The sequence below is a fragment of the Mus pahari genome, chromosome 15 (genome assembly GCF_900095145.1).
Source record: "Mus pahari chromosome 15, PAHARI_EIJ_v1.1, whole genome shotgun sequence".
NCBI lineage: Eukaryota > Metazoa > Chordata > Mammalia > Rodentia > Muridae > Mus > Mus pahari.
The window spans coordinates 8,480,714-8,507,435 of NC_034604.1; the positions used below are offsets into that span (position 1 = coordinate 8,480,714).

The window sequence follows — 26,722 nt, forward strand, 5'->3', positions numbered from 1 at the left end:
GGCTGGCCTTGAACTGGCCTGCCTCTGCCTCCCAAGTGCCGGGATTAAAAGCGTGCGCCACCACCCCAGCTCCAGAAAATCTCTCTTAAGAGACTGCTCTATTTCCGTCTATAAAGACATAGAATGTGTGCTTTTTCTTTTCTGTAGTACAGTATATTCCAGGATAATTTAACCAGGACCCTGCTGGGGAGATGTTTCCAAGTTTTTAAAAATTACAAACAAAATTACTAGAAAGGCCCTAAAAAATTTTAATATATACGGCTCATATCTGTAGAATTGATTTTTACCTGCCATCTTTGAGTCAAAACTATGGACATATCTAATTTTTGATTAGTTCTGTCAAAATTCCCTCCAAAGTTTTGATCCTGTATTTAACAAAATAGTAACTGAGTCCTACCTTGGGAAAGGTTTTATTTCATGAGCTGTAGATACAAAAAGCATCCATTCCTGCCTGGGGCTTCCAGTCTAGTAACTAGCCAGCCCTTGCCATGTTTTCTCAGTGTCTGTCCTATGCCAGTTCTGTTCAAAGACAGAAGTGAGATGCACTTCACAAATAGGGTGAACATGAGTATTTCCTTATATAATTAAAGGCATTTGTGGGGCTGCAGAGATGGCTTAGCAGGTGAGGCACACTTGCTATACAAACACGAAGACCTGAGTTTGGACCCCAGAACCCCATAAGAAGGTGGGATTAGGTCACCCATCCCGCCTATTACCCCAGCATTGCGTGGGGGAGACAGGAGGATCTCTGGGGCTTGCTGGCCACCAACATAGCTCCAGATTCAGTGAGAGACTCCGTCTCAAAGGAATAAAGGAGGCAGCGATGGGGCAGGACACCTGAGGCCCTCCTCTGGCCTCTATACACACAGGCACCTGTCCTCACCCTGCCACTTGAGCCACACACACGCACACACACAGAGAGAGAGAGAGAGAGAGAGAGAGAGAGAGAGAGAGAGAGAGAGAGAGAGAGAGAGCGAGCGCGCGAGCGCGCGCCATGGCACACAGCACCTATATTGCTCTTTTAATTTCCAACTTTAAAACCTGATACCCTTCCTCACCACACGGCTTTTTATTAATAGCAGAATGTCGTCTGTTATGAAGTGATAGGTTTGTGTGTGCATGCATGCAGTTTCTTTTCGTTAGCCTTTTTAAAGAATTATTTATTTTATGTGTGTGAGTACACTGTAGCTGTCCTCAGACACCCCAGAAGAAGCATCAGATCCCATTACAGATGGTTGTGAGCCACCATGTGGTTGCTGGGATTTGAACTCAGGACCTCTGGAGGAGCAGCCAGTGCTCTTACCCACTGAGCCAGCTCTCCAGGCCCCCTGCCATTTACTTTTAATTTTTTTCGAAGGAAGCAAACAAATTTTATCAAGAAAAAATAGCTTCCAGTAGCCAGAAAGATACTAAAAAAGAATTTTCCTCTTGCCTTCAAACAAACTACAAGACTTTAAAATCTAAGTCAAATTCAATCTTTCCTTTTGTAGCTTTTGTGTTATCTTTGTCACTTATAAATGCATACTCCATCTTAAAACTTATTTTTAAAAGTCTCTCTTATGTTTTCTTCCAATTCTTTAATAGTTTCATTTTTTACACACCCATCTTTGATTTCCTGGAGTTTATTCTGATGGAAGGAATAAAAACCCAGATCCATTTTCCTGGTGGGAAGGCTAGGTACTGACACAATCCTCCCCCCCCCATCAGAAAGGGCTCCCCACATACAAACAGGGTCTCTCTCTGTATCCCTGGCTAACCTAAAACTCGCTCTATGGACCAGGCTGGCCTAGAACTCAAGAGATCCACCTGCCTCTGCCTCCCAAGGCGTGAGCCACCACTACCCAGCAAAAAGGAGCTTTATCTGACACGGAGCTTTTTATAAGGATGAACACATCTCATACACAGATCACAACTTCTCCCGTGGCAGTGAGAGAGGGAACAAAAGCTATCTGGCCTCTCTAGCAGTGGGAGAAAAACCTGTTTGACTGGCAGCAATTGCAGATGTTAGAGGTGTCATAACCTTTACCTAGCAAGATCTGTGCCCACAGAAGTACCACAGGAAGCAGCGCGTGAGCAACAGCAGCCCTCCCACTCTGAGTGTTCACTGTCCTCAGCGGCCCTCCACTCCGAGTGTCCACTGTCCTCAGTGGCCCTCCCACTCTGAGTGTCCACTGTCCTCAGCGGCCCTCCCACTCTGAGTGTCCACTGTCCTCAGTGGCCTCCACTCTGAGTGTCCACTGTCCTCAGCGGCCCTCCCACTCTGAGTGTCCACTGTCCTCAGCGGCCCTCCCACTCTGAGTGTCCACTGTCCTCAGCGGCCTCCACTCTGAGTGTCCACTGTCCTCAGTGGCCCTCCCACTCTGAGTGTCCACTGTCCTCAGTGGCCCTCCCACTCTGAGTGTCCACTGTTCTCAGCGGCCTCCACTCTGAGTGTCCACTGTCCTCAGCGGCCTCCACTCTGAGTGTCCACTGTCCTCAGCGGCCTCCACTCTGAGTGTCCACTGTNGCCTCCACTCTGAGTGTCCACTGTCCTCAGCGGCCTCCACTCTGAGTGTCCACTGTCCTCAGCGGCCTCCACTCTGAGTGTCCACTGTCCTCAGCAGCCCCTCCACTCTGAGTGTCCACTGTCCTTGCTGGTTTGGTTTGCTTTCTCGGCCCCTCTACTCTGAGTGTCCACTGTCCTCACTGGTTTGGTTTGCTCTCTTGCTCTGTTGAGACACCATCTGGTCTCACTATGCAGCCTAGGCAAGCAGCAAACTTGCCATCGGTTGCAGATCGCCCGGGGCTAATTACATTTGATGTTAATTCTGTTCTCTGGTAAGGGGCTTCGAACAAGGAATGAGTCAGCACTCAGGTGATTTCCTGTAAACCTGCTTCCCACTTAATGTATAAAATAAAGGCTAGAGTTGGTGATTGGGTGGAGAAAGAGGGGAAGGTGGAGGTGAAGGTTTGGGGAGAAAAGGAGAAAGAGAGGATGACAGAGGAGGAGGAGGAAAGTGGAGCAGAAGCACGTGGCCTGGAGAAACCGTGAGTTGTAAGGGTCTCATAGATGGGGCAGATGGTAGTGGTGGTAGATCTGCCCAGTCTAGGTGCACAGCATGCATTCATATTAACTGAGTTGTGTTTTCATTGCTCAGGCTTATTTGGGTTGGAGATTTACCGCAACAAAGATTCTCCTGCTTATACCTCCTGAATGCTATGAGTCTATTAGGTATGTGCCTTCACACCTGGCTCACTTTTTTAAAATTCAGGATAAAATTAAAATCCAAAGCTAAAGGAGAAATTGTGGTGACTCAATAGATAGGGAAATATGAATACCCATTTTCTGAATTTAGTAAGCACCCTTGCTGGCTAAGGACAGAACCAGGACAGTGCTGTGGAACAAGAACTTCTTACCATCGTAGCCACCCAACACAAGCCATGGGAACACCGGTCCTCCAAATGTACCCAGGCAAGGACCATGGAGCATACTCGTATCATTCAAGGAGGCGGGAGCCCTGCCAAAAGTTCAGAAAAACATCATTAGAACGTCCAAGACATGGCATATCTGCATTCTGAGTACATTCTGGTTCCTTAGTGAATACAGAGCAGTCACACACCTCAGGATTTCAAGTCACTGGACACCAGCCAGGAGTAGATAACAACCCAGTGAGGCCAGCGACACATGATGCTGGTTGTATAGAGACAGAGATGAAGGGTGAAGGGTCAGTCGGCCACCACGAGACCCAGGAAGAATTGGGTGAAGGAAATTGTACATGGCAGACTCTTAACCTGTAGGCTGTGAGTCCACATGGGGTCAAATAAATATGGGGGTTACAAAAAAAAAAAAATCCAAATGTCAACAATAAAAGTTTGTAAACTTTCAACAACCAAAGTTATTAAAAAACCAAACCCATAAAGAATCCAATGTGTTTGTGGTAGTGTCTCGATGTGATGTGTGACTTCACTGCAGCCTGGGTTCTGGACATGTGTGTACTTGGCATAGCAAACAGACCAACAGATGCAGCCTGATCCAAGACTCCTGCATGTTGCAGACTGCGGTATTTTACTGTGCACACAGTATTTTGCTCTTCTAAGGAAAATAAAACCTTTTGAGTAGTTCTGTCCAGATCATTCCCCACCATGTATCAAATTATAATAGTATATATTTGGACTATATTGTGTTAAAATGGTTTGATTTTTCAAAACTAATGCTTGAAAAGTTTCATAAAATTTGTTAAAGGAATCATGGCTTGGCATTATATAAGAATTTCCAACAATTTCTAACTGCCCCAAACAAACCTCTGTCCTTTTATACTATGTATGAGAATAAATACTCTACTGATTATTGTAAAATCAAAATACTGACCATCTCTGAAAGGCTTTGAAGATGGTCTGTTCTCCTGTGGCCAACGTCCACCCAAGATTTCATTCTTGATGCAAAAGTACGTAAGTATACCCACCTCGTTGGCATGTATACTCGCTTTCCTCTTTAATGATGCTTCTAAGTATCATTACTTTAAAAAGGGAGGCCGCATACAGTAAAACTAATTAACCACATGACAGAAAGCTCTACCTGAGGAACAAGAAACACTGCAACGGGCTCCTGTTAAGGCCGAGAGGTACCTGGTGCATACACACACGGAGAAAGCGCCTCCGCAGGGCCTCTGCATTCGCTGCTCATGCTGCCTGGACATGTTCCTCTCCATCCACAAGCTTCCTCCTTTCCTTCCCCTATGCACCCTCCATGCTAAAGCAGCACAAACCCAAGACTTTTCTTCTCGGCCTTAGTGTCACCTGACGTGACAGATGTCATACACCACACACCACTTCTCTCCATGGCAGATGAGATACAGGAGAAGGTCACAGGGTAATATTGCTTAATGTGATCACAGGGTAAATATACATTATGATGTTTGTACTAAATTAACAATGATGTTTCCAGAATATGCTCCTACTGTGAAGTAACATATATGATTTATTTATTGTTGGTCTCCTTCTATTAGGACATGATTTTCTCGATGCACATCTGGTTCCATCTACTGCGTCTCCAGATGTATGAACAGAGTAGGTAACAGAGGTTCTCAAATACCGAGAGGGCATACGAATGGCCGCGCCACTTACCGTACACAGTACAGAAAGTGTGTGTGGTAGTCGGCATAGACAAAGAAGTCATCGCCTACTTGGTTGTCCAGCACCGCATGGCTGTTCTGGAAGTAATTTAACACACTCAAAATGGTGCAGTTCTTGTTGTATGGAGAGAGAGGGGCCACACAGATGTCCTGAAGTGTCACGGTTTCATTGTTGTAAGATGCGGTAATACTTTCAATGGCGATCTGTAAGTCCAGAACCTGAAAGATTTGGAAAATAAGCAAACCCAGAAAAGGTTTCCTCAGCCCTTCACTAACCAGCACTGCCCCGAGAACTCAGGCGATAAAGATGTTCTGAGGATATACTTCCTAGGATTGGCGAAGATTATTCAACAGAATGGTGAGAGCCAAAGGCCCCCCCTAACAGGAAACTGGGATGAAGAACTCTGGTTTGCAATGTCTGGGAAGGAGACACCATTAGCACGACATATATGAACAGAAGACAAAAAATCATCCTTCACCCTATTCCAGTCAGTGTCCACCAACAAGGCTCCAGTTTCGAATCAAATTTCTAGTCTTCTCGACATTGTCCCTTGCCAAAACATACCACTCCCTGCCTTGCTCTGCCCTGTATGTGTGTGTGCGTGTGTGTGTGTGTGTGTGTGTGAGCGTGTGTGTGTGTGAGCGCGTGTGTGTGTGTGTGTGTGCGCGTGTGAGTGTGTGTGCATGTGTGTGTATTTTCTGATAGAAAATATTATCTAGGAAGAAAATTTTAATTGAAAAATTGCCTTGGTCAGATTGGCCTATGGGCATATGGGTAGGGGACAGTCTTTAATTATTAATGATATAGAACGGCTCATGCCCCTTTGGGCAGCACCATTCCCTAGGCAGGTAGTCCTATACTTTACAGTAAGGACGCTAGCTGAGCATAAACCTGCCGGACAACTGCCAGGCAGCACCTCCACAGTTCCTGCTGTACTTGTTAGGCTGTGACGTGAGTCCCTTGGAACTCACTGGGAGTAACACTGTGTGGAATAGCAAGCAGGCTCCCTTCAAGTTCCCGCCTTGCATTCCCGCTTGACTTTCCTTAGTGACAGACTGTGTGTTCTGAAACTTTAAGCCATATAAGGCTTTCTTTCCCTATGTGGCTTTGGGTCGGGTTGGTTATTACAACAGAAATAAATAGAACAAATACACCAGTTTCCTTGGAACGATGACTGGAATGGCAGCTTACCTGGTGCAGAATCTCTTTGTTCAATGGAGGCCCGAAGGGCACATGGGCTCCTGCGGGGTACGGTTCGTAGATATGAACACTGGTGTTGGGGGCCTGGATGATAAGCTGCTCCGTGCGAAAGAAAGGCCCAAAGTGCTTGTCAAAGTACTCCTTTTCCAAGCGGGCCTGACTGAGAGGGGCTGACCAGAGCTCCACAGGATTGGTGGTGACCTGGACAAACACCAGGCCAGAAGAGCACACAGCGATGAAGGCCAACGAGAAGAAAATGATGCAGGTGGGATTTCGGACACAGAAAGCCCCCCACTTTGTGAACACGCGCCTCAGACAGTCATCAAATGCTGCACCAAGTGGGTCACAGCATGAGGCTTCCCCTGGGGGAGAGGGAAGGAGAGGAGGTCACCAGCCATTCCCAAAGCCGTGAACAGGGAACCCCACAGCCTCCCTCGCTCTCCTTGGCTGCTCAGGATAGACCCTCTGGTGACTTCATTTCACTTCACTCTGCCCTCAGCGCTTCTGTGACTCCTCCCTCAGCCCATAATTCTGTTATTAACTTCTTAGTTCTGAGGTACCTCACTGATGCCTGGTCACCGCCAGAAGGCAAGTGCTGAGTCTGCCTGTCTGCCTTCACTGTGGCTGTGTCCTCAGCAGGAGTACTGCCTCACACAGGCTCTCAGACAACATGATCCCATCCCCTGACTTACGCAGCATGCCTACCTTTGTCACTGCTATTCACAGAAAAGGCGATGTTGCTGTCAATGGGGGTGTACTCAGACACAAAGTACCGCCTTCTGAAACAGAAGCACAGAGGAGGTGTCTTAGAGGTGGCGGACTTGCAGTGCTACAGGGCAGCTCACTCCTCACTCTGTCCCCTGTCCCGTCGTCAGCTTTCCCTGCCTGGGCTCACCAGCCTTGGGAAGATCTAGGAGGGCATTAAGGTGACAAGCACCAACCGGTAACCTCAAGTTGGAATCCACAGGAGTCACTTTTAGATCCTTTGAAAACTTATTTCTAATAGCAATGAGCACCCAGTGCCCAGACACAGCCCCTCGATGCCATGTCTAACAATGGGACCAGAAACGGCTTGAGCAGAATGATGGATGCCAGGCCTCGGGCAGAGAAGAGCCAATGGGGAGGAACTCCAGTGCCCCAATCCTAGACACAGTCCACAGCAGATAAATGTAAAAGGTACACTGAGTGAGTAGAGGAACGGTCCCATTAGTAATTTCAAAGAAGGCAGACAGGGAGGTGAGGGAGGGGGAAGGTGCAAGCCCCTCCCCGCCATCACCCTGGGGCAAACAGCACAGATTCAAAGGACCCACCAGTGAAGAGCAGAGGCGGGCCTGAGGAGAAACTGTTAGCAGTCAAAATGGAAGGCAACTGATCAAAATTGGCCTTTGTGTGCACATGTGCACACACATGTACACATATGATCAAATATATATATATATATATATATATATATATATATATATATATATATATATATATATACAAGATATGAATATAGGACTGCAGTACTGCATGTAACTAGATTTTGATCAGATGTGGTTTACAGACTGGGTTATTGCAAGATGCCTTAAATCACACACCACTTTGAATACATCGGTATAATTTACTTCAAATGGTTAAATATATAAACAAAACCTGATTTACTAGTTGTAGGCACAAGCCATCCAGGGGATAGTGCCCATATCGATATTCACTTCCTACCTGGATTAACTAAAGTCACTTGTGAGCTAAAGGTGCCACATGGGCAATTTTGTTCTTGTCTTGAAGGAAACCAACCAACCAGCCAACCAGCTTACCTGTGGCACCACACTGCCAACAGTGCTCCAAAAAACACGAACAGAAATGCCACGTAGGTGATCCACATGATGACATACATGGCATCCAAGCCCAAGATCCTCCAGGGCATAGGAGGGGGTGGGGGCTGGGGCTTGGGGCCACAGACGATGGAGCAGTCCTGGCAGCTACATGGCCCTGTGACCTCATCTACAGACTCATTGCAGCCTTTAGTGGCATTTCTCATGGGCTCCATCCCAAGGACTGAAAGATCTACAAGAAGAAATTATGCTGAATTAGGACCTCTGAGAATACATTCCAGGTTTTGTATCTGCTTACATTCAAACCCAATGGGAAGCAGCACCCGGGGTACAGTGTGGCACAGCTGAGCACTAAGGGTGGAGGGCTGCTGTGTGACCACACATCATACTTTGTTGCTGTCTCTTAGGGTTTTGGGGGAGTGAAGTGGGTACTGACAACGTCTTACGAAGGCCAAGCTGGCCTAGGACATATGTAGCTGTCTGTAGTTTTGTGCAGTGCAAACCTGAAGGTCCCTAGACAAGCACTCTCAGCTAAGTTTCCCGTCCCTAATCTGTTGTGATGACAATGACTCCTGTACAGCGTGTGCCCTGATCTTCCACCTATCATATAAGGTGGATCCTCAATGTGTCTGGCTTCCACTCCGAACAACTGGTCTAATACCACAGTAGATGTGTCTCAGCTTTTAAACACACACACACACACACACACACACACACACACACACACACACGCACACAACTTTAGTAATATTACCAATCCCTAAGAACAATTCCTTTCTCACCCAGCCCTCCCAAGTTAAACCAGGCAGGACATGTCTGACTTTTCTCTCTGAATTTATGCTTCTAAAGCTGAATGGCGTTTCGAGATGTATCCCGTGGAGCTTACTGGGTTTTTGAAGTAAGGATGCAAATATGAACAAAGTATATTGCTATATATGTAAGAACAAGAAAACACCACAGTGTAGCTCATTATTCTTGAGTTTAAAGCAAAATAATAACTCCAGCATTCGAGAGCGGCCATCCCTACCTGAAAACACAGGAATGATGGTAAATGGCGCTTGTCCGTTGTCTTTATTGAACATGTACTCAATCCAGTTGGTGGCATTGCAGGCACGGGCCTCCCTCCCACACAAGAGTCCTAAGGCCTTCTCGTTACTGGAAGGCGCCTCCACATCACGGCAGGCATTGTACATCGCTAAAAGAGGAACCCAAGGGAAAAGATGGAGACGTTACCCTGGCTCGAACTCACCACTCAGATCAAACTGAAGGTCTCTGTGCTGGCACACAGGAGCCAGCAGGTTAGAACCCGGGGCACTGCAAGACAGGGCGGGAAGGAGGCTCAAAGCAGGGAAGGTAACAGCATCCAACTGTCCTCCCCACAGCTTCGAGGAATCCCACCCACATTACAGAGTCGCTCAGTGAGAGACAGGAGAAAGACGCTCATTTTGGTAGCTCTGCACGGGGAGACCACAAAGCAGAAGGAATGAGGACTTAAAGGCATCATACACACATCAACTCACTCAGGACAGACAGTCACCTTCCCCTAAACTCCCAGGACATAGCTGTACAGTCACTGCTTACCCCGGACAGACAGGTTAGCCAGTGTGACAAGGGGTGGAACACATTCCACTTGGCCTCCATCCTGGCTGGCAAGGACATTTTCCTGGGTGTAAGCACTGCTGAGTTCTGTTTGGAACCCTCAATCCTCCTGCCTCAGTCCCTAGAGTAGGAGGATGGCATGAGCCCCCATGCTTCCCTTTGTTTCAAGATGTATCCCGTGGAGCTTACTGGGTTTTTGAAGTAAGAATGCAAATATGAACAAAGTATATTGCTATACATGAGAGAACAAGAAAACACCACGGTGTGGCTCATTACTCTGTGTGCTTTTTTAAAACAGCACAAGCAAGAAAGCTATTCCAAGGGGATATCTTTAAAAACACAAAATCACAAAACAACTTTGAGCCAGGCTTGTGGGTGCATGCCTTTGATTCCAGCACGTGGAAGGTGGAGATAAGAGATAAGGAGTTCAAGGCCAACCTTTGTGATATACTGAGTTTGGAGCCAATTCTGAGATGGTCTCAAAAACAACAAAACCCACAACCCCACACAAAAACTCCCAAATAAATAAACTTGACTGAATGTCAGAAATGTAACTACGTATCCCATAATATACCCACTCTAGGCATGCCGCTGGACCATGTGACAAGAAACCACCCAACTGCTGTTGACTTGCTGTTGACTTAAGATTCTCTCGGGATGGGCGGGGCCCGCGGGCTTGCCCTCCACAGCATCTCCAGCAGTTACTTTGATTTGAATTTGATATGCGCACAGACACCCCTGTTCATGGTTCCTGTAGGGGCTCCCCACCCACATGCGCTCATAGTTTTGGGGTCTCTCTGCCCACACATATTCAGTGTTTGTAGGAGGCACTGAAACTCTGAGGTAATGGCATATTTATCTTCAGTTTCACCAGGTATTGCAAAATTGTTTTTCAAATGGTTTCAAATGTTTACAGCAGCCATGAGGGGCAGTCTATTGACTCCCTATTGCTTCATGCCCTTACAAAGAACTGGAACTGACAAATTTACCCTGTGCCAACTTGACACGGCACGAGGACACACACTGGAGGGTCTGTATTTCATGGACGGTTCTGGACTTTAACCACTTTTGGTTTCTGCCTTGATTTTCTTGTCAAAACATATTTTCTTACCTTAAAGTCATAAAAAAAAAAACCCCAAACCCTATGTTTACTTGTACAAATTTTCAAGTATTTTTAATCTGTACAACTTTTAATACACATACTAAAATATAGATGAATATATCCGTTCCCCCCCACCCCATCCCATTCTCTCAAGGGTTTGTAATGATAGAGCTGTGTAGAGTACTGATCCACACACGGTTGTCTCTGGCCAGGACACTCTCTCCTTAGCTGCTACATCACATCTTCTGGAAGATTCTGTCATTTGTGTCACTTTGTGAATGGGACTTATTTCCAATGAAGCGATTTAAAAATTGCTTGTTTTTTGTTGTCATGAGATACAACATATATATTTTAGGTTGGCCTCCATTTCATGATCCTCTTGCCTCCTCAGCCTCCAATCTTGCTGGGTTATTTTTTAAATTGGTCTTTTGTTGGGGGTTGGTCTGGTGCTGCTACGTATTCTAATGCTAAATACTGGCCCCCAAGATCTGGTACCAGCCTAGAGGAAGTTCTCGGGCACACCAAATAATATTCTGCAAACTACGCTCACCTATGTTTTCTGATTGGTTGAATAAAAGTGGCTGACAGCCAATTACCGAGGAGAACAGAGGTAGGCGGGGCTTCTGTTCCTGGGCAGAGGAATGCAGGGAGAGGAGAAAGCAGATGGCCAGGAAGCGGTCACCTTTAGAGGGGACATAGCCTAGGGAGAGAAGTGTATCTCAAAAGACTGATGGAGCAGAAATAACCCAGGTGAGACTCAAACAGGAAGTAACTTGGGGGTGCAGCTGGGAATTAACCAGTCTAGCATAGAAAAATAGTTAAAAGGTAATTGCCCAGTAATTGTGCTAAAGCTGATTAAATAAATCTATTGGACTCTGACTCTATTATTGGGGGCTGGATGGGTCATAATAAGAACTAATATTTTGCGGATCTTACTGACCCTAGTACACTTAAGCATTATTTATTAAAGTCACAAAGCATGCTTTCTGTTTATGTTCTCCTCTTCCCTTATCTGTCCCAACCCTCTGCCGTCACTGGAATCTCCCACTGTCTCTCTTCTGGTTCCCGGCTCATCTTCAGCACCTCTTTCAGCCTGTCTTTTCATTCTAGTTTAACATCTGTACTCACATTTGTATGTGCAAGAGTATGTTTGTGCTACAAGCTAAGATCTGCATAGGTGACAGAACATGCAGTCTTTCATCCTTTTAGCTTTGGATCACTTTGCTTAATCTATTTTCTAGCTCCAACCATTTTTTTTGAAAATTCCATTTTTCTTTACAGGTAAACAGAACTCCACTGTGTATACGTACTGAAAGACCCCCGTTCCGGGGAGACCCTCGCTCAAGTCCTGGGATGAGACGATGCCCCAATAACTTGAGGGAAACCATTCTTGATGCAATATGCATGAGGTTTAATCGGGAAAATCAGCATGCTGAGGTCGAGCTCCTAGATCGGCTCTCAGCAGCTGCAATTGAGGGCTTTTAAAGAAAAAAAACACATGGAAAGAGGAGGATAAGTCCACAAAGAATGGAGAAGCTGAGTAAACATTACAGCTCATCTCTTATGAAAGAGTTACAGGCTATCTTTGGCAAACATTCTTGGTGGGGAAACTAAGTAAAGATCACAAGAGTGGGGATGATGTATTACAGCTCATCTCCTACGGAAGAGTTACAAGCTATCTTTGGCAAACATTTTTAGTCCCTTCCACAATGAGTCAGGTGCCAGGGCGGGTCAGTTGCGATGAGCCAGTTTTAGTGGTCTTTGGTTTCTCAGGCTGAAGGGGAAAGAACAGAGAGCTCTATGCTGGGCTTTGTTTCTAGGGGTCTAAAAACACATTAAGTTGGGGGTCTTACAGAACCACGTTTTCTTCACCCACTCATCTACAGTCGGGCATCAAGGTGGCTTCCAGTTCCTAGCTAGTGTGAACGGGCAGCAGTGGATGCAGATGCACACATGCCTCACGGGGATCTGGGGTCCTCTGAGCCTAAGCCCAGGCATAATGGAGGTGGATCCTGTTGCTTCTCAGACTGCTCTTAGACCCTTCTTATTCAGCCAGGTCTACTTTGCTAGGTTTTTTAGCCCATTTCAATGATTACTCTGTCTTAAGTTCCAATCACTTCCACTTGTAATTTGTTCCTTTTCTGTAGTATTTTCTTCTTTTCTGAATTCTATCATTTCAATAATTTCCTAGCAAGTAGATGGATCTCTTCATCATGACTCTGATCTCCTCCGGTGACCGATGGGTGGAGCGTCTCATCTGTATGGGATACTCACTGTGTGGAGAGCTTTTGTGCTGCTTATAGAGATCTGTCACTGGGCTCCGAGGGAGGAGGAAGAGGATCAGATAGGAATGTTTGCATTTGGGCTGATGCAAGGATCAAGGTAAACACAGCCAAGGAAGGTGGGACTCCCCTTTTAGCTTGGTAATCCTGAGAGCCCCCAGACCCAGTGACTCAGGGGACTTTGTTCATTGCCTTGTTTAATCACTTTGCCTTTGATCTAAGAACTGACCGTATTCTCTGCAAGAACCTAGAATGGTATAAAAGCAGACTGGAAAAAATAAAGGTACTTCAGCCTCAGCATTGGCTGGAGTCACGATCTAACGATTGTCTAATTGTCTTTTTCTTTTCAATCCTCTCTCTCTCCCTTCAGACCCTGTTTGCTGACTGAGCTGGCTTGGTCACTCATGCTGTATGGGGGTGCTCCTCATGCTCTATGGTAGAGCTTCTCATCTGTATGGGGATACTCATGCTGTATAGGGGTGCTCCTCATGTGGTATGGGGTGCTCCTCATGCTCTATGGTAGAGCTTCTCATCTGTATGGGGATACTCATGCTGTATGGGGGTGCTCCTCTCATGCTCTATGGCAGTGCTTCTCATCTGTATGGGGGGTGTTCCTCATCTTGTAACTGTTTTTCTTTTGATGACTAATTTTCTCAAAATCCAAATACCTCTCTGATGTCATTATCTTTATTTCTATTGTCTCTCGAGGTTAAAAGCAAGTCTTGTCTGTCTGAATCAATGATGGGATGGTTACTAAAATGTACACAAGTACACTTGCATACACCCAAAAATTTCCATGTGGTAACTTGAGAAAACAATCTAAAAATACTTGCTACTTTCTTGAGATTTTATATTTCTTGTATATGTAGGGCTATTTTTGAGAGCATGTATGTATGTGTATCTTATGTGTCTATTGCTTGCTGAGGCCAGAAGAGGGCATCAGCCAAAAGAGGACACTGGATCCACTCGGACTGGAGTTAGAGGTGGCTGTCAGCCACCATGTGGATGCTGGGAATTGAACCCAGATCCTTTGGAAGAGCAGCCAGTGCTCTTAATGGCTGAGTCATCTCTCCAGCCCCAAGACTTTTGTTATTTCTTAATTTTGTTTGAGTGTGTGGGTCTGTGTGTGGGTATATGTATGGAAGTGCAGGCGCCTGCAGAGGCCAGAGGAATCAGGGCCGAAGATTACAACTGTGGTTATAAGCCCCCTGACAGTGCTGAGACCTGAAGGCGGGTCCGCTGATAGAGCAGCGCATCCACTTAACTGCTGCTATCACTGCAGCCCCCACAGAAGACGAGTTTAAAAACAAATACTTTAAGGAGACAGTTTTAATTGTTGTAGTTCAAGTCCCAGAATATAGGAAAACAGTGACCAATGTCCTGAAACTGTGACTAGGACAACAACAAAAGGTGTAAACTCAACCCAGTGTCCTGACCCAGCTTTTTAAAAGGAAGCGGAATTACATTTACTCACCATTCGCAAAGCTCTGTCCGATATAGTACTCTAATTCCTTTATGTTTGTTTTATTCTCCTGTGTCTTAGGATCAAAGTAATCTTCAGTTGCTGTCACATTCAGAAACTGGCTCTGGTGTGGGCTACAAGTTAGCTCACAAAACAGGGTCATTAGGTTGTAAAAGCATGACGGACATCTAAAGAAAAAGTAAATTATATTTTATGATTTCAGATATATCAGCTAAAAAAAAGGTAACATAGCTACAGAATATTTAAAATTCATTGAAAGGAGACAAGTTACCATGAAACATGGTAGACTCAGAAAACATTTCATCCTATTTCTCCCCAGACCCACAGATTCTTTTTATTTTATTTTTATTTTATGTGCATTGATGTTTTACTTGCATGTATGTCTGTGTGAGGGTGTCAGATATACACAGCTACAGAACTGGAGTTACAGGCAGTTGTGAGCTTAGAATTGAACCCAGGTGCTCTGGAAGAGCAGCTCTCTTAACTGGAGCCTTTTCTCCAGTCCTTAGACTCACACATGCTTAACACCTTATTGTAACATAAAGAAATAGCTTTTAAAACTGTCCTAATATTACATTTAATTTATTCAATTACAAATAATTTATAAAAATAAATAATTTATAAAAAATAATTTATAAAAAGAAAAAAGGAGGCTTTTCTGAATTCTGTGCTTTGAAATTAGAAATTTCTATCTTTATTCCAAAAATGTCACAGTTTTGATTAAGAGAATAAGGTGTAGATGTGTGTGTGTGTGTGTGTCCATGTGACAAAGACCACTATAGGATTTATACCCTCAGCTTTCTTCTAAGTCAGATAACCGTAGCTCCTCCTGAAACACAGGAGGACTCCCCTGCGTGTTCTGAATATCAAAAAGAGCCATCACCTTACAAGGTCTCGGATCAGGGCGCAGTACAGGAAAAGGTTAAGAAGCGCCACAGCAGCGCTCGCCGTGTGTACTGCAACAACACACGGGTTTCCACGAAGACGACAGCTGACTGCTGGCCTTTGGGTTCAAAGTTTAAGCTCCCAATGTTGACTTGTGTATGTGGCAAAAGCCTTCTCGCTCCCTTTTGGTCCACGTTACCTCCCTGTTCCATGGAGGAAGAGTGAGACGGGAGCACCTGAGACTACTGTCTAGTCTGCTTCAGTCCCACAGTCAGATCTGACAGGGAATGAGGGCGATGTGTCCAGTCCTCAAGGGACTCTGCTCCAGAAGGGGGCACGGAGGTCAGTGCTCTTTTTCAGACCTTGGCAGACAAAGACCTTGGCTGTCACTTGGGCCTCTATCAGACCAGTATGTGCTCTTAACTGCTGAGCTATCTCTTCAGGCCAAAATTAGAAGAATTTTAAAACTGACACTTTAAAGAGATTGTTTTAATGGTTGTAGGTCAAGTCCTAGAATACAGCAAACAGTAACAAACTCAGAAAGTACAACTGCAGCACTCAGACAGGAGTCATTCCTGGGAAGTTCTGCTTGCCAATGGATTACAAATGGCACTTCACTTAACCTCCATGAGCATCGAGTTCAGCAGCTGGATAAACTCCCATGTAGTTTGCCTCTCTTGTTACTATAACTTGAGCTTTACCCCCTGATAACACAGGGAGGGGGCTAGCTACAGTAAATGTTTATATGCATAATCCATCAATTAGAGTGGGTAGTAAATAAACGTGGTCTAAGTGGCAGAGCCTCTGATCCGGTTCTGCCAACACCAGGAGCCTAGAGCGGCCCGAGTAGATTCTTAGCTCTCGACCCATTATTACATTCTGGGTGTAAAGCAAAGGCTTTCTACTTGGTACAGTCCTGCTGCCTACAGTGATATCTAGAGAGGGCATCTTCCTCTTTACCTCCTTCCTCATCCACCTTTACAAGTGTGCTAAAGTCTGGATAATTTACACACACCAAAATCTGCTGCTCTCAAGCAAACCACCACCTTGTTCTTTACACTTTTAAAGAACATCTGTTATACAATCTTTCTGCACTGCCAACTACACTAGAATGGGTGTGCCACCTAGGAGCTAATGCTACTGCAGCGTTTCACAGAGAGACACAAGGACATCAGGTTTCAGCACAGAGAGACACACGGACATCAGGCAAGAACCAGTGGCATGCTGCCAAGATGACAACCTGAGTTTGATTCTTGGACCCACATGATGAAAGGAGAGAACCAACCCCCTCTAATTTCTATGTGCATGTGCACACAGTGGGTACACATGGTGCATACATGCACACAGTAAGTACACATGGTGCATGCATGCACACAGTAAGTACACATGGTGCATGCATGCACACAGTAAGTAAATAACTGATTTCCATGTGCACATGCACACAGTGTGTACACATGGTACATACATGCACACAATAAGTAACTAATAAAAACTTAAAAAAGAATGCTGGGCAAAGCAAAGCAGCAAGGAGTGAGAAAGAACCGAGAGCCACACAGATGGAGGACCAGGGTCCTGAGCAGGACAGCAGGGACCACTCCTCACCAGAGTGCATAGACGCTCTGCTCTGAGAGACCCTAGGCCCCTGTGCAGTTCCCTTTGTGGGCCAGGATACCACGAAGGAAACCAAGAAACTAGGAAGAAAACTAGTGGACATGTGACTTCCTTTCTCCTTCTACCATACCATGAGTACCTTCTCAGAGCACAACAGAGAAAAAACTGGTCACACCCCAGGAGTGGCACTGTTTGCTGTGGTCAGCCTACCTGGACAGAAACTGCAGGGGCAGCTGCAGGTTACTCTTCAGCGTCTGAAGCTGCTGAACGTCACAGCAGAGACTGACATTGTCAAAGAAGAGTCCCGGACAGAGTTCCTGTGAGGAGAGAGCAGGTTCCCAGATAAGCTCAGTCACTACAGGGGATGCCCTTCACTCTTGTTATTCTCAGGCACGAGAGGTTATGTCTGAGTCGCTATCAAGTTCGCCATTCAGAGTGGGGATTCAGCTGGGCAGTGGTGGCACACGCCTTTAACCCCGGCACTCCAGAGGCTGAGGCAGGCCAATCTCTGAGTTTAAGATCACTGTGGTCTACAGAGACTTCCAGAACAGCCAGGGCTACACAGAGAAGCCCTGTCTGAGGACAGTTCTCCTCCCAACCCCCAAGAAAGTGGAGACTCATAAGTAGCAGTAGAGACAACTCTATTGATTTTTCCTTTACTGTTTCTCTTTATAAGTCAGACTATTCAAAAGTTCAGCCACAGTGCCATATCCACTTATCACTTCAGGGACAGTCAAAACTTATACTAACTCTGAAGAAAAAAGCAAGGATATTTATGCAACCTAGTGCTACCCTGGGTTACCGAAGCCCCAATGCCAGTCTTTTCAGCCTGATTTTTCCCAGTATTTTTTTTTCAAACAGCCCTAAGAATCAGACTAACAAAAAGCAATGTCTGGGAGGTAGCCAGAATTCACAGGCTTACAGGGAACAGAGAAATCACTAAAAGAGGGGGTGAGAATGCCAGCCTCTTAGTGACAAAATCTAAGAAAAAGCAAGTCTTGAAATCTAGGAGCAACAACAAGAAAGCTAACTTAACATCTGGGTACCAAGGTCAACTCTAAACATTAACTCACACTAGTAAACTCCAGGAGACACAGAGTCAGCACCTGGAAGATTAAGCCAGGGGCCTTTTGTCAGCTCTGTGTTATGGGATATAGGCTGGAGTCTAGGTTAAGATTTAAGTCAGGGACTGGAGCAACAGCTCAGCAGTGATGACTGATCGTGTGGAGAAATCATGTTCAGTTCCTGGCCCACATGGTTCACAAGAGACCCAACTGACCTCCTGCATATAAAGGCTCACACACATACACACATACAAAAACGTCTTTACAGATTTTAGCCTTCTAGTCTCACCTCCAGCATCCTTGGTCCCGTCATATAAGATATATAAGATTCTATAAGATATGCTTGGGTGCTCTCAAAATAGCACACTTACCTGCACTAAGTCATAGCCATCCTTAGGGAGGGGTTTTGGTGGACCAGAATATTTACAGTTGTACCTCTTGTCATCTCCAGTTGCAATTCCACACTCTCCATACCAAATACAGGACTGTGAAAACACCTACGGAAACATGGAAAACAGATTTTAGCAAGAAAAGGTGCTCAATCAACAAACCTTTCATGCTACCTCGCAAATGAAGTAACAAAGGTTCTTGCTAAACATGCCGAGAAATATTAATAAAGACAGAACAAGCCTGACATGGGGGTCTTATGTCAGCAACCCTTGTAAGGCTGAGACAGAGCGTGAGTTCAAGGCCAGCCTGGGCTGCACAGTGAAGACCAGTCTGAACTACCCAGTAAACCCTGTCTTGAAAACAAATGAAAGATAGCACCCAGGCCATGGGGCTGGAGCAATGGCTCAGCAGTTAAGGGCACTGACTGCTCTTCCAGAGGTACTGAGTTCAATTCCCAGCAACCACATACACGGTGGCTCACAGCCATCTGTAATGAGATCCGATGCCCTCTTCTGGTGTGTCTGAAGACAGCTACAGTGTGCACTCATATAAAGAAAATAATTTTTTTTTAAAAAAGGAGAAGAAGAAGGAGGAGGAGGAGGGGCTGGTGAGATGGCTCAGCGGGTAAGAGCACCTGACTGCTCTTCCGAAGGTCCTGAGTTCAAATCCTGGCAATCACATGGTGGCTCACAACCATCTGTAACGAGATCTGACTCCCTCTTCTGGAGTGTCTGAAGACAGCTACAGTGTACTTACATATAATAAATAAATAAAGCTTTTAAAGAAGAAGAAGAAGGAGGAGGAGGAGGAGGAAGAGGAGGAGGAGAAAAAGAGAGGTTCCTTCGCTCAGAGGACCCCAGTTCCCAGCACCAACCTGTAAGCCAGCTTCATGGTATCTGACACCTACGCCTCCCTGCCCCCCAATATCTTTTAAAAAGAAACCAGGTTTAAAACCCCAAACGGATTTGTCTGGTCAGTGTGGTGCAGGAATGGAAACTATTTACAAGAGCTAGATTTGCCACTTAAGAGAGGGTCTAGTTCCAACAAGGATAGGTAGAAGCAATGTTGTACTTAGCAATTAAGAAATTATTAAGATACTGTTTTGGGGGGAATTGCACGCAAAAAATTCGACAACCAAAAGGCTATTTCCCCATATAGTTACATTAACTACTGATACTTTAAAAGGGACCTGAGGGACAAAACCTGCATCATTAACTTTACCTAAAAGGAGGGGCAAGAACACTGTTCCTGAGGCTGAAGAAGATCGCCAAGGAACGCACTGCTAAACTTAAGGACCATCAGCAAGGCATCATTAACCTAGTATTTCTTATGAAAAGATGTCTCAAGAGCTGCTCATATTCCCCATGTGACAATCACAAGGCTGCCTGGAACTTAAGAAGGAAGTGTTTCCATGAGTCACCACCTCATCAAGGGTGCTGCCCAGAGGAAGCCATACTGTGCTTCACAACTGACTCAGCACAGATGACCCAGCATGCCAGGGACACTGTCTTAAAACTGCCCTACAGGGAAAACATAAACTAGGAGCAAGCTGGATCCCAAGACACCTGGTGCAAAGCCTTAAACACCCTGAACAGGAGCAGCAGGCCAATCCCCACACAGGCAGACAGCTACATCAGTGATCTTTAGTTCCCAGCCACAATGCAGATCCAGAACATGAAACACGGCGGGAGGAAGAAGAGGAACGAGAACATAAACTAGACCAGGGAACACAACTCTCAAGGGGTCCAGAATCAATAGAACTTGCTTCCAAAGTCATTCTTTGGATAGTAAAATAACCATTACAGGTAGCTGGATATAGTGGTGCACGCCTGGAACCTCATCTACCACAGAGGAGGGAGGAAACAGGAAGCAGGACAGAGAAGTGGAGTGCAAGACCCAGCTGGGCAACTTGGAGCCCCTGCCTTAAAAGACAGGGGTGTAGCTAGTGGTTGTTCAACATTCAGAAAGCCTGGGGTTCAAAACAGCAAAAAACAAAAACAGATACCCCCAAACCACAGGAGATCCATGTGTCTGCCTGCGTCTATGCCTGTGTGTGTGTGTGGCTGTCCTTTTGAGCCGGGGGACAGGGACTAACTATGTAGCCCAAGAGCAACAAGCTGCTTCCGCACCCGCTACAGGCCCGCCCCTCTGGACTCACTGCAAGTCCTTCCTACATTTAGGAGAGAAATTATCCAATCAGGAAAGTGTCCGTTTAACTCTGGCCTTCCAGCAGGCGAGTGGGCTCCGATGTAACTCAAGGTTTAAAAGGCTGAAGCTGATGAGAGGTGCGGGCAGAGCTGACAGGAAGTACCAGTTAAACAGGGAGAGCTTTCTCTCCTTCCTCAGAGCTAGCTCTACCAGCTGCCAAGCCAGTCTCACAACAGAATTCAAAGGGAAATCCCAGAGGCCAGTTGGAGTTTATTTGAGCAAGGCCAAACCAAAACTGATTAGGGAATTCAGTAGGGCTGTCACCAGCAGGTTCTGAGCTGGGCACTCCTGGGCAGAGTGTGACCAGGTGGCATTTACAACAAAGGCAAAGGGTGATGTAAAGAAAACAAGGTCGCCAGGTGTGGTGGCACACGCCTTTAATCCCAGCACTTGGGAGGCAGAGGCAGGCAGATTTCTGAGTTCGAGGCCAGCCTTGTCTACAGAGTGAGTTCCAGGACAGCCAGGACTACACAGAGAAACCCTGTCTCAAAAAACAAACCAAAAAAAGAAAAAAAAAAAATTAGAAGAAGAAGAAAAGAAAACAAGGTCAACTTAAGTAGTCCCAGATTGTTGACTTTGATTAAATCTATACTGGCCCAGAGCAAGTAACAGCTCCATACCCAATGCCCCCACAAACCTTAACAAGAGAAACCCAGCCAAAAGGCCAGACAAGATGACCTATCGTGGTTTCACAAACATCTGCTTCTATGTTGTCACTGACTTCAAAGCCAAGTGTTTTTCTGCCCCTTTGAAAGGAGGGGATGGAGAGGAGTCAGGAGCTCTTAGGATCCCAAGAAGTCAATACTCTAAGTCAGTAAGTGGAGCCCCACTACACTTAGAGAAGTTACTTAACCGTTTTAAGTAGAGCACAAAATATTTGGCCATTCAAAGGCAATTGGCTCCCAACACCATCCTGTCCACAGCAGTGGACCTAGCCAGAGGGGCTCAAGTGCTCCCAAGAGCACTCAGTGGTTCACAGGCCTTAGGTGTCAAGTCAGCGTGACAGGCTCAGATACTCCACTAGCACACAAAGCAGAGCACTAGGAGACTGCGAACACAATCTGTTCAAGGTCATGAGAGCATTGGCCAAGCCAGGACTGAAACTGAAGCTTCTGGCTCCAGGCACAGACGCTCCATAAAAAATAATTAGGACACAATTAAAGCCCTTCTCAGGGGTTTATCCACTCCCACCTGCAAGCTCACCCTGTTTTCCGCCATAAATGTCTCCAGCCCCTCCTCAGGGAACCTCATCAGCTGGTCTCTTTCTTTTCAGCGCGATAACTTTCCCATTCAGGGTGTCTACACTGCCTATGGACACTGTTCTAATCTCACAGATGTCCCTGCTTCAGACAACCTCTACACACGTCTGCCTCTCTGCCTGCTGACCTTTGGTACTTCAGGGGAGGCTAGTCCTTCTCAGTCCTCCACAGCTTCCACTGGTAGGGCTCCCTTGTTCAGACATCTCCACAGTCCGTAGTTAGAACCCACCCTCACCTGCTGCCTGTGACAACGCCCTGCATGCTCGTCCTGGCTCTTCTCTTCTGTCTCCTCCTAAGGGACCTACCTGCCTCCACACTGGTTCCAGTCTTCTTTCCTACCTAAGGCTAAAGTCATTCTCCGGTCGCCACCTCCCTCGTGCCTGCTGATGCACCTAAGCACGTCCCTCCAGAGCACCCGTCAGATGTTCTAGTCCCATAAGGATATAGCGCATCTCTCACTCTTAGGTTATGGGTTCTTGCTAAGTGTGTCCTTAACTGTCACAATCCCCACTCAGAGCAGATCTGTGACTCATCTGGATTACAGATGAGCAGGTAAAGTGCCTCATCTGAAGGACTGAGTCAGGGCAGAGCTAGACCTCACCTACTTGTGGCCTAGGTGCGTGGGAGGCTGGGGCCCTCCTTCCACTGCACCAAGGGAATACAGACCTAGAGAGACAGGGCTGGGCCATGCTCATCTCTGCAACCTATGGAGGGTCTAACTGGCACCTTAGAGCCAGGATCCACAATCTCAAAATCACACAGACAGTAGGTAGTCAGGGCTTCTCTGACAAAGGATGAATGTGTCATGAAGTCTCCCAGGACTGTCAAACTGACGCAACCATGCTCTGGGGGCAAGTAGAACTCACACGGGCCATATAATTCCCTTTTAGACAAAGAACCCAACTTCCAAACTTAAAGCTTCCTTCAATGTGCTACAAGAACCCAGAGTTTAAGATGAGTGTAGTGACATATGCCCCGAACCCCTGCACCTGGATTGCCACTGACGGCTGTCTAGTTAGGGTTTCATTGCAGTGAAGAGACACCATTACCAAGGCAACTCTTATACAGGAAATCATTTCACCGGGGTGGCTGATAGTTTAGATGTTCTGAGCATTTTCATCATGGCAGGGAACATGGAAGTGTGAAGGCAGACACGGTGCTGGAGGAGCTGAGAGTTCTACATCTTGACCTAAAGGCTGCCCAGAGAAGACTGGTGTGATGGTTTGTGTATTCTTGGATCAGGGAGTGGCACCATCTGGAGGTGTGGCCTTGTTAGAATAGGTGTGGCCTTGTTGAAGTAGGTGTGTCACTGTGGGTGTGGGCTTAAGACCCTCACTCTAGTTGCCTGGAAGTCAGTCTTCCACTAGCAGCCTTTGGATGATGATGTAGAACTCTCAGCTCTGCCTGCGCCATGCCTGCCTGGACACTGCCATGCTCCCACCTTGATGATGATGGACTAAACCTCTGAACCTATAAGCCAGCCCCAATTAAATGTTGTTTTTATAAGACTTGCCTTGGTCATGGTGTCTGTTCACAGCAGTAAAGCCCTAACTAAGACAACTGTCTTCTGCAGGCAGCCAGGAGGAGGGTCTCTTCCGCATTGGGAAGAGCTTGAGCATAGACATCTCACAGCCCTCCAAGTCCTCCAACAAGGCCACATCTCCTAATAGTGCCACTTCTCATGAGTCAAGCATATTCAAACCACCACAGAGGCCAACCCAGGCTACATAGCAAGACCACCAACTCAACCCAACCTAATCCAAAGGAAACCAAACAGCAAACATACCCTGCTTTAAACTCAGAAACATTCTCGTAGGGAAGGAGGCACTATATATGCAGTATTGAAATGAAATGCACCAGAGTTGGGGGTCTACCATCACCACGAAGAGAGCCTATAGGATCACACAAGCTGTGTGTGTTCTAGAGAGGGACAGGAGCGAAGGCTGCACACATGTGACACACTGAGGCCACTGAGCACTGCTAAATGTCAGAGTTATACATGATTTTACCACCAAAATAACACAAAACAAAAGCCTGGTCACAGATAAAAATGAAAGCTGTCTGTGTCTCGAGCTTCAGTTCCCTGCCACCATTGCGGGAGTCAAACAGGATCAAGGGTCACGAATCCGAGTATCACACCAGACAGCCAAATCTCTCATAGCATATCCCACTCACTTATGTAGTGGGGACATTTCATGGTCTGAGAGCTGCTGCTATGTCAGGATACCTGAGACTACGTGATTAATAATAAGCAGAAAGTTCTCTGGCTCACAGATGTGGGGGCTGGAGGGACTTCATCTGATGTTCTTGCCACCGTGCTCCACGGTGGAAAGGAGAGAGGCAGAACCCCAGACAGGCTCGCCCTTTATTAGGTGTACAAGTACGATTCACCACAGGGTGCACTGACCGATCTGTCCCGACATATCACTCATGGTTTAATTATCAACGCTGTTTCGCGGGTGTGACTCCAGCACATGAACTCTGTTGGCACATTCGAGCCAACTGCAGACACACAATTTATTTTCCACATATACCACTCTTACAATGATACTCTAATGAAAAGATAACATTACTTAATTGTTACATTTTTGTCCATTTCTAAAATATTTTTTCAAGACTGCAGAGTTTTAATTGCAAATCAGTACACACCTATCACAGATATCCAGATTTCACAGATATACTGAATTCAAACTGAAAGGCCTCTCTCAGATCTCTACCCTACCCATTTCTCAGATTGGACCAGTATAATTTATTACACCCAGATCTTCCTAGCTTTCTAGTTTCCCCCACAGGTAAACATCCAATTGTCACATATGCAGAACCACAAGTATGGTGTCAGCTCCCTTCCACAGACCATTCTTTGGCTCTTAACTACCCTCTACTATTTTGATCTAAGACCTTAAGGCCAAACTGCAGTCACAGAAAACCAAGGCTCATTGTTCTTCCAGACTCTGGTGCTACCCATCCTGTCTGTCCTCACTAACGATCATTGCTTAACTGCCCCTCCCAAGACTCATTTCCTCACTAAGCTGAACCTGACTCCTTCCACCCTGGTCTAGTGCAGTGTTCCCAAAGTAGGTGAGCTGCCTTAACTGATCAGACAGCTGCTGGCTTGGCAGCGGAGCACCCAACCCCTTCCTCACAGTCATGGAGAAGGCCAATGTCTCTGGCCATGGTGACATGTTTTGTGACCCCCTGAGAGCTCCCCAGTGGACCCACGAGAGCTAGGCAGACAAACTCTGCCCCTGAGGGCCAAACATTAAATAATGGAGACTTTTAAGTCTTCAGGCAGATCTCTGTGGCAAAGACTCAACCCTATCTGTTCAGTTACAGCCACAGGAAGTAAAGCATGCCCCAAACACGTGCGCCAGGCCACCAGGCCACCGCCTGTGGCTGTCGCTCTAGGAGCAAGTGAAATGTGTGAGACCTGAAAGAGTATTTTCTTGTTTGTCTTGATGCCCTCATAAGACCATGAAATCCTCAACAGCTTTGAAACACCCTGTACAATGCATCCAACCTTCATCGGTTCAGAAACCAGCAAGACTCACAATGAGTCGAGGGAATCTCACTGATTTCATGAGTTCAGAGAGGAGAACTTGGCCACCTGGCTGCAACCCAGGCTTAGTAGTTACAAGGCTACAGAGCTGCTACTTCTGAAAGCTAGGTCAGATGGGATTTAGTTACTAGAAATCTCACTGAGTCAGAAAGCTGCCTTCAGCAGTTACAGGGTCAGTCCAGGAAGATTTAAGAAAAATTAACCCTTCGGCCACCCGTCAGCACCTACAATCTCTGAGCCCCACTCTACCATCCATGAGCATAGACGGAACACAGCTTCCTACACTACACAGAAGAAATTCTGAACCCAAGAGAAACGTGGACTCCTGGGGCCTCTAGTGAACCCTACCAAGGTCTAAACCCACAATTCCGGAGGGAACACCAATGGTGTGTCAGGCACACGCCGGTCATTTCTCACTGATTCATTTCTAACAGGCCGTCATCACACAGAATATGAGCATTTACAGGGAAGGGAAATAAAGGCTCAGAAATGACAGTCCACAGCAAGGTTCACAGGTGACATAATTCTGAAAAACAAGACGAATGTCTGCCAACCCTCCTTCTGTCTCTTCCCACAAGCACAGTTCAAACTCCAGCCTCGTTTGGAAACTGGCAGCCTCAGAAGAGGAAGTCGCAGCAGACAGGCTGCCCCCTCTGACTGCAAGTTCCACAAAGTACAGATTAGAAGCAATGGCTGTCACTCACATCTCTAGGTGGCTGTCAGGTGTGACCCACAGTCCAGCAGCTCCGTGACAGAGCCGAGACACACTACGGCTGACATCACCACTTCTGCTATGACTGTGGATAGATAAAGGCAATAGAGGGACCTGGGGGGACAGCTGGCTCCAGCTCTGACAGGAGAGGCCTGCTGCCTCTCTGGGGAACACGGACACAGGCCTGTACAGTCAAGTCAGAACAAGGCGGGGGGGGGGGGCTGGAGAATCCTGCCCAGGGGTGATTACACGGCCTGCTGTTCCTTTGGAATTCAGAAGACAGATTAAACAACATGGAGGTAGAGGCTTAGTTTGATGTGACTTCTGGGGTAGAAGCTCTATTTCAAAGCCAGTCTGTCTGTCTGTCTGTCTATCTCTTTCTCTCTGTCTCTCTCTCTCTCTCTGTCTCTGTCTCTGTTTCTCTCTCTCTCTCTCTCTCTCTCTC

General features: G+C 46.4%; 1 protein-coding gene across 4 annotated transcripts in view; it reads right to left on the bottom strand.

The window, feature by feature from the left end:
• The window catches only part of LOC110333442 (NPC intracellular cholesterol transporter 1), a 124,248-nt gene that overhangs the window by 18,502 nt on the left and 79,024 nt on the right, over positions 1-26,722 (bottom strand). For 3 of the 4 annotated variants that reach the window (XM_029546789.1, XM_029546791.1, XM_021215023.2), the window contains 9 exons: positions 18,524-18,649; positions 17,299-17,405; positions 14,584-14,759; positions 9,154-9,321; positions 8,109-8,358; positions 7,018-7,091; positions 6,304-6,674; positions 5,104-5,330; positions 3,397-3,497 (listed from right to left, as the gene is read on the bottom strand). In XM_029546789.1, coding sequence (XP_029402649.1) covers positions 3,397-3,497; positions 5,104-5,330; positions 6,304-6,674; positions 7,018-7,091; positions 8,109-8,358; positions 9,154-9,321; positions 14,584-14,759; positions 17,299-17,405; positions 18,524-18,649 — 1,600 coding nt within the window. The remainder of the gene's footprint in view (positions 1-3,396; positions 3,498-5,103; positions 5,331-6,303; positions 6,675-7,017; positions 7,092-8,108; positions 8,359-9,153; positions 9,322-14,583; positions 14,760-17,298; positions 17,406-18,523; positions 18,650-26,722) is intronic. The other variant, XM_029546790.1, reaches the window with a different exon arrangement.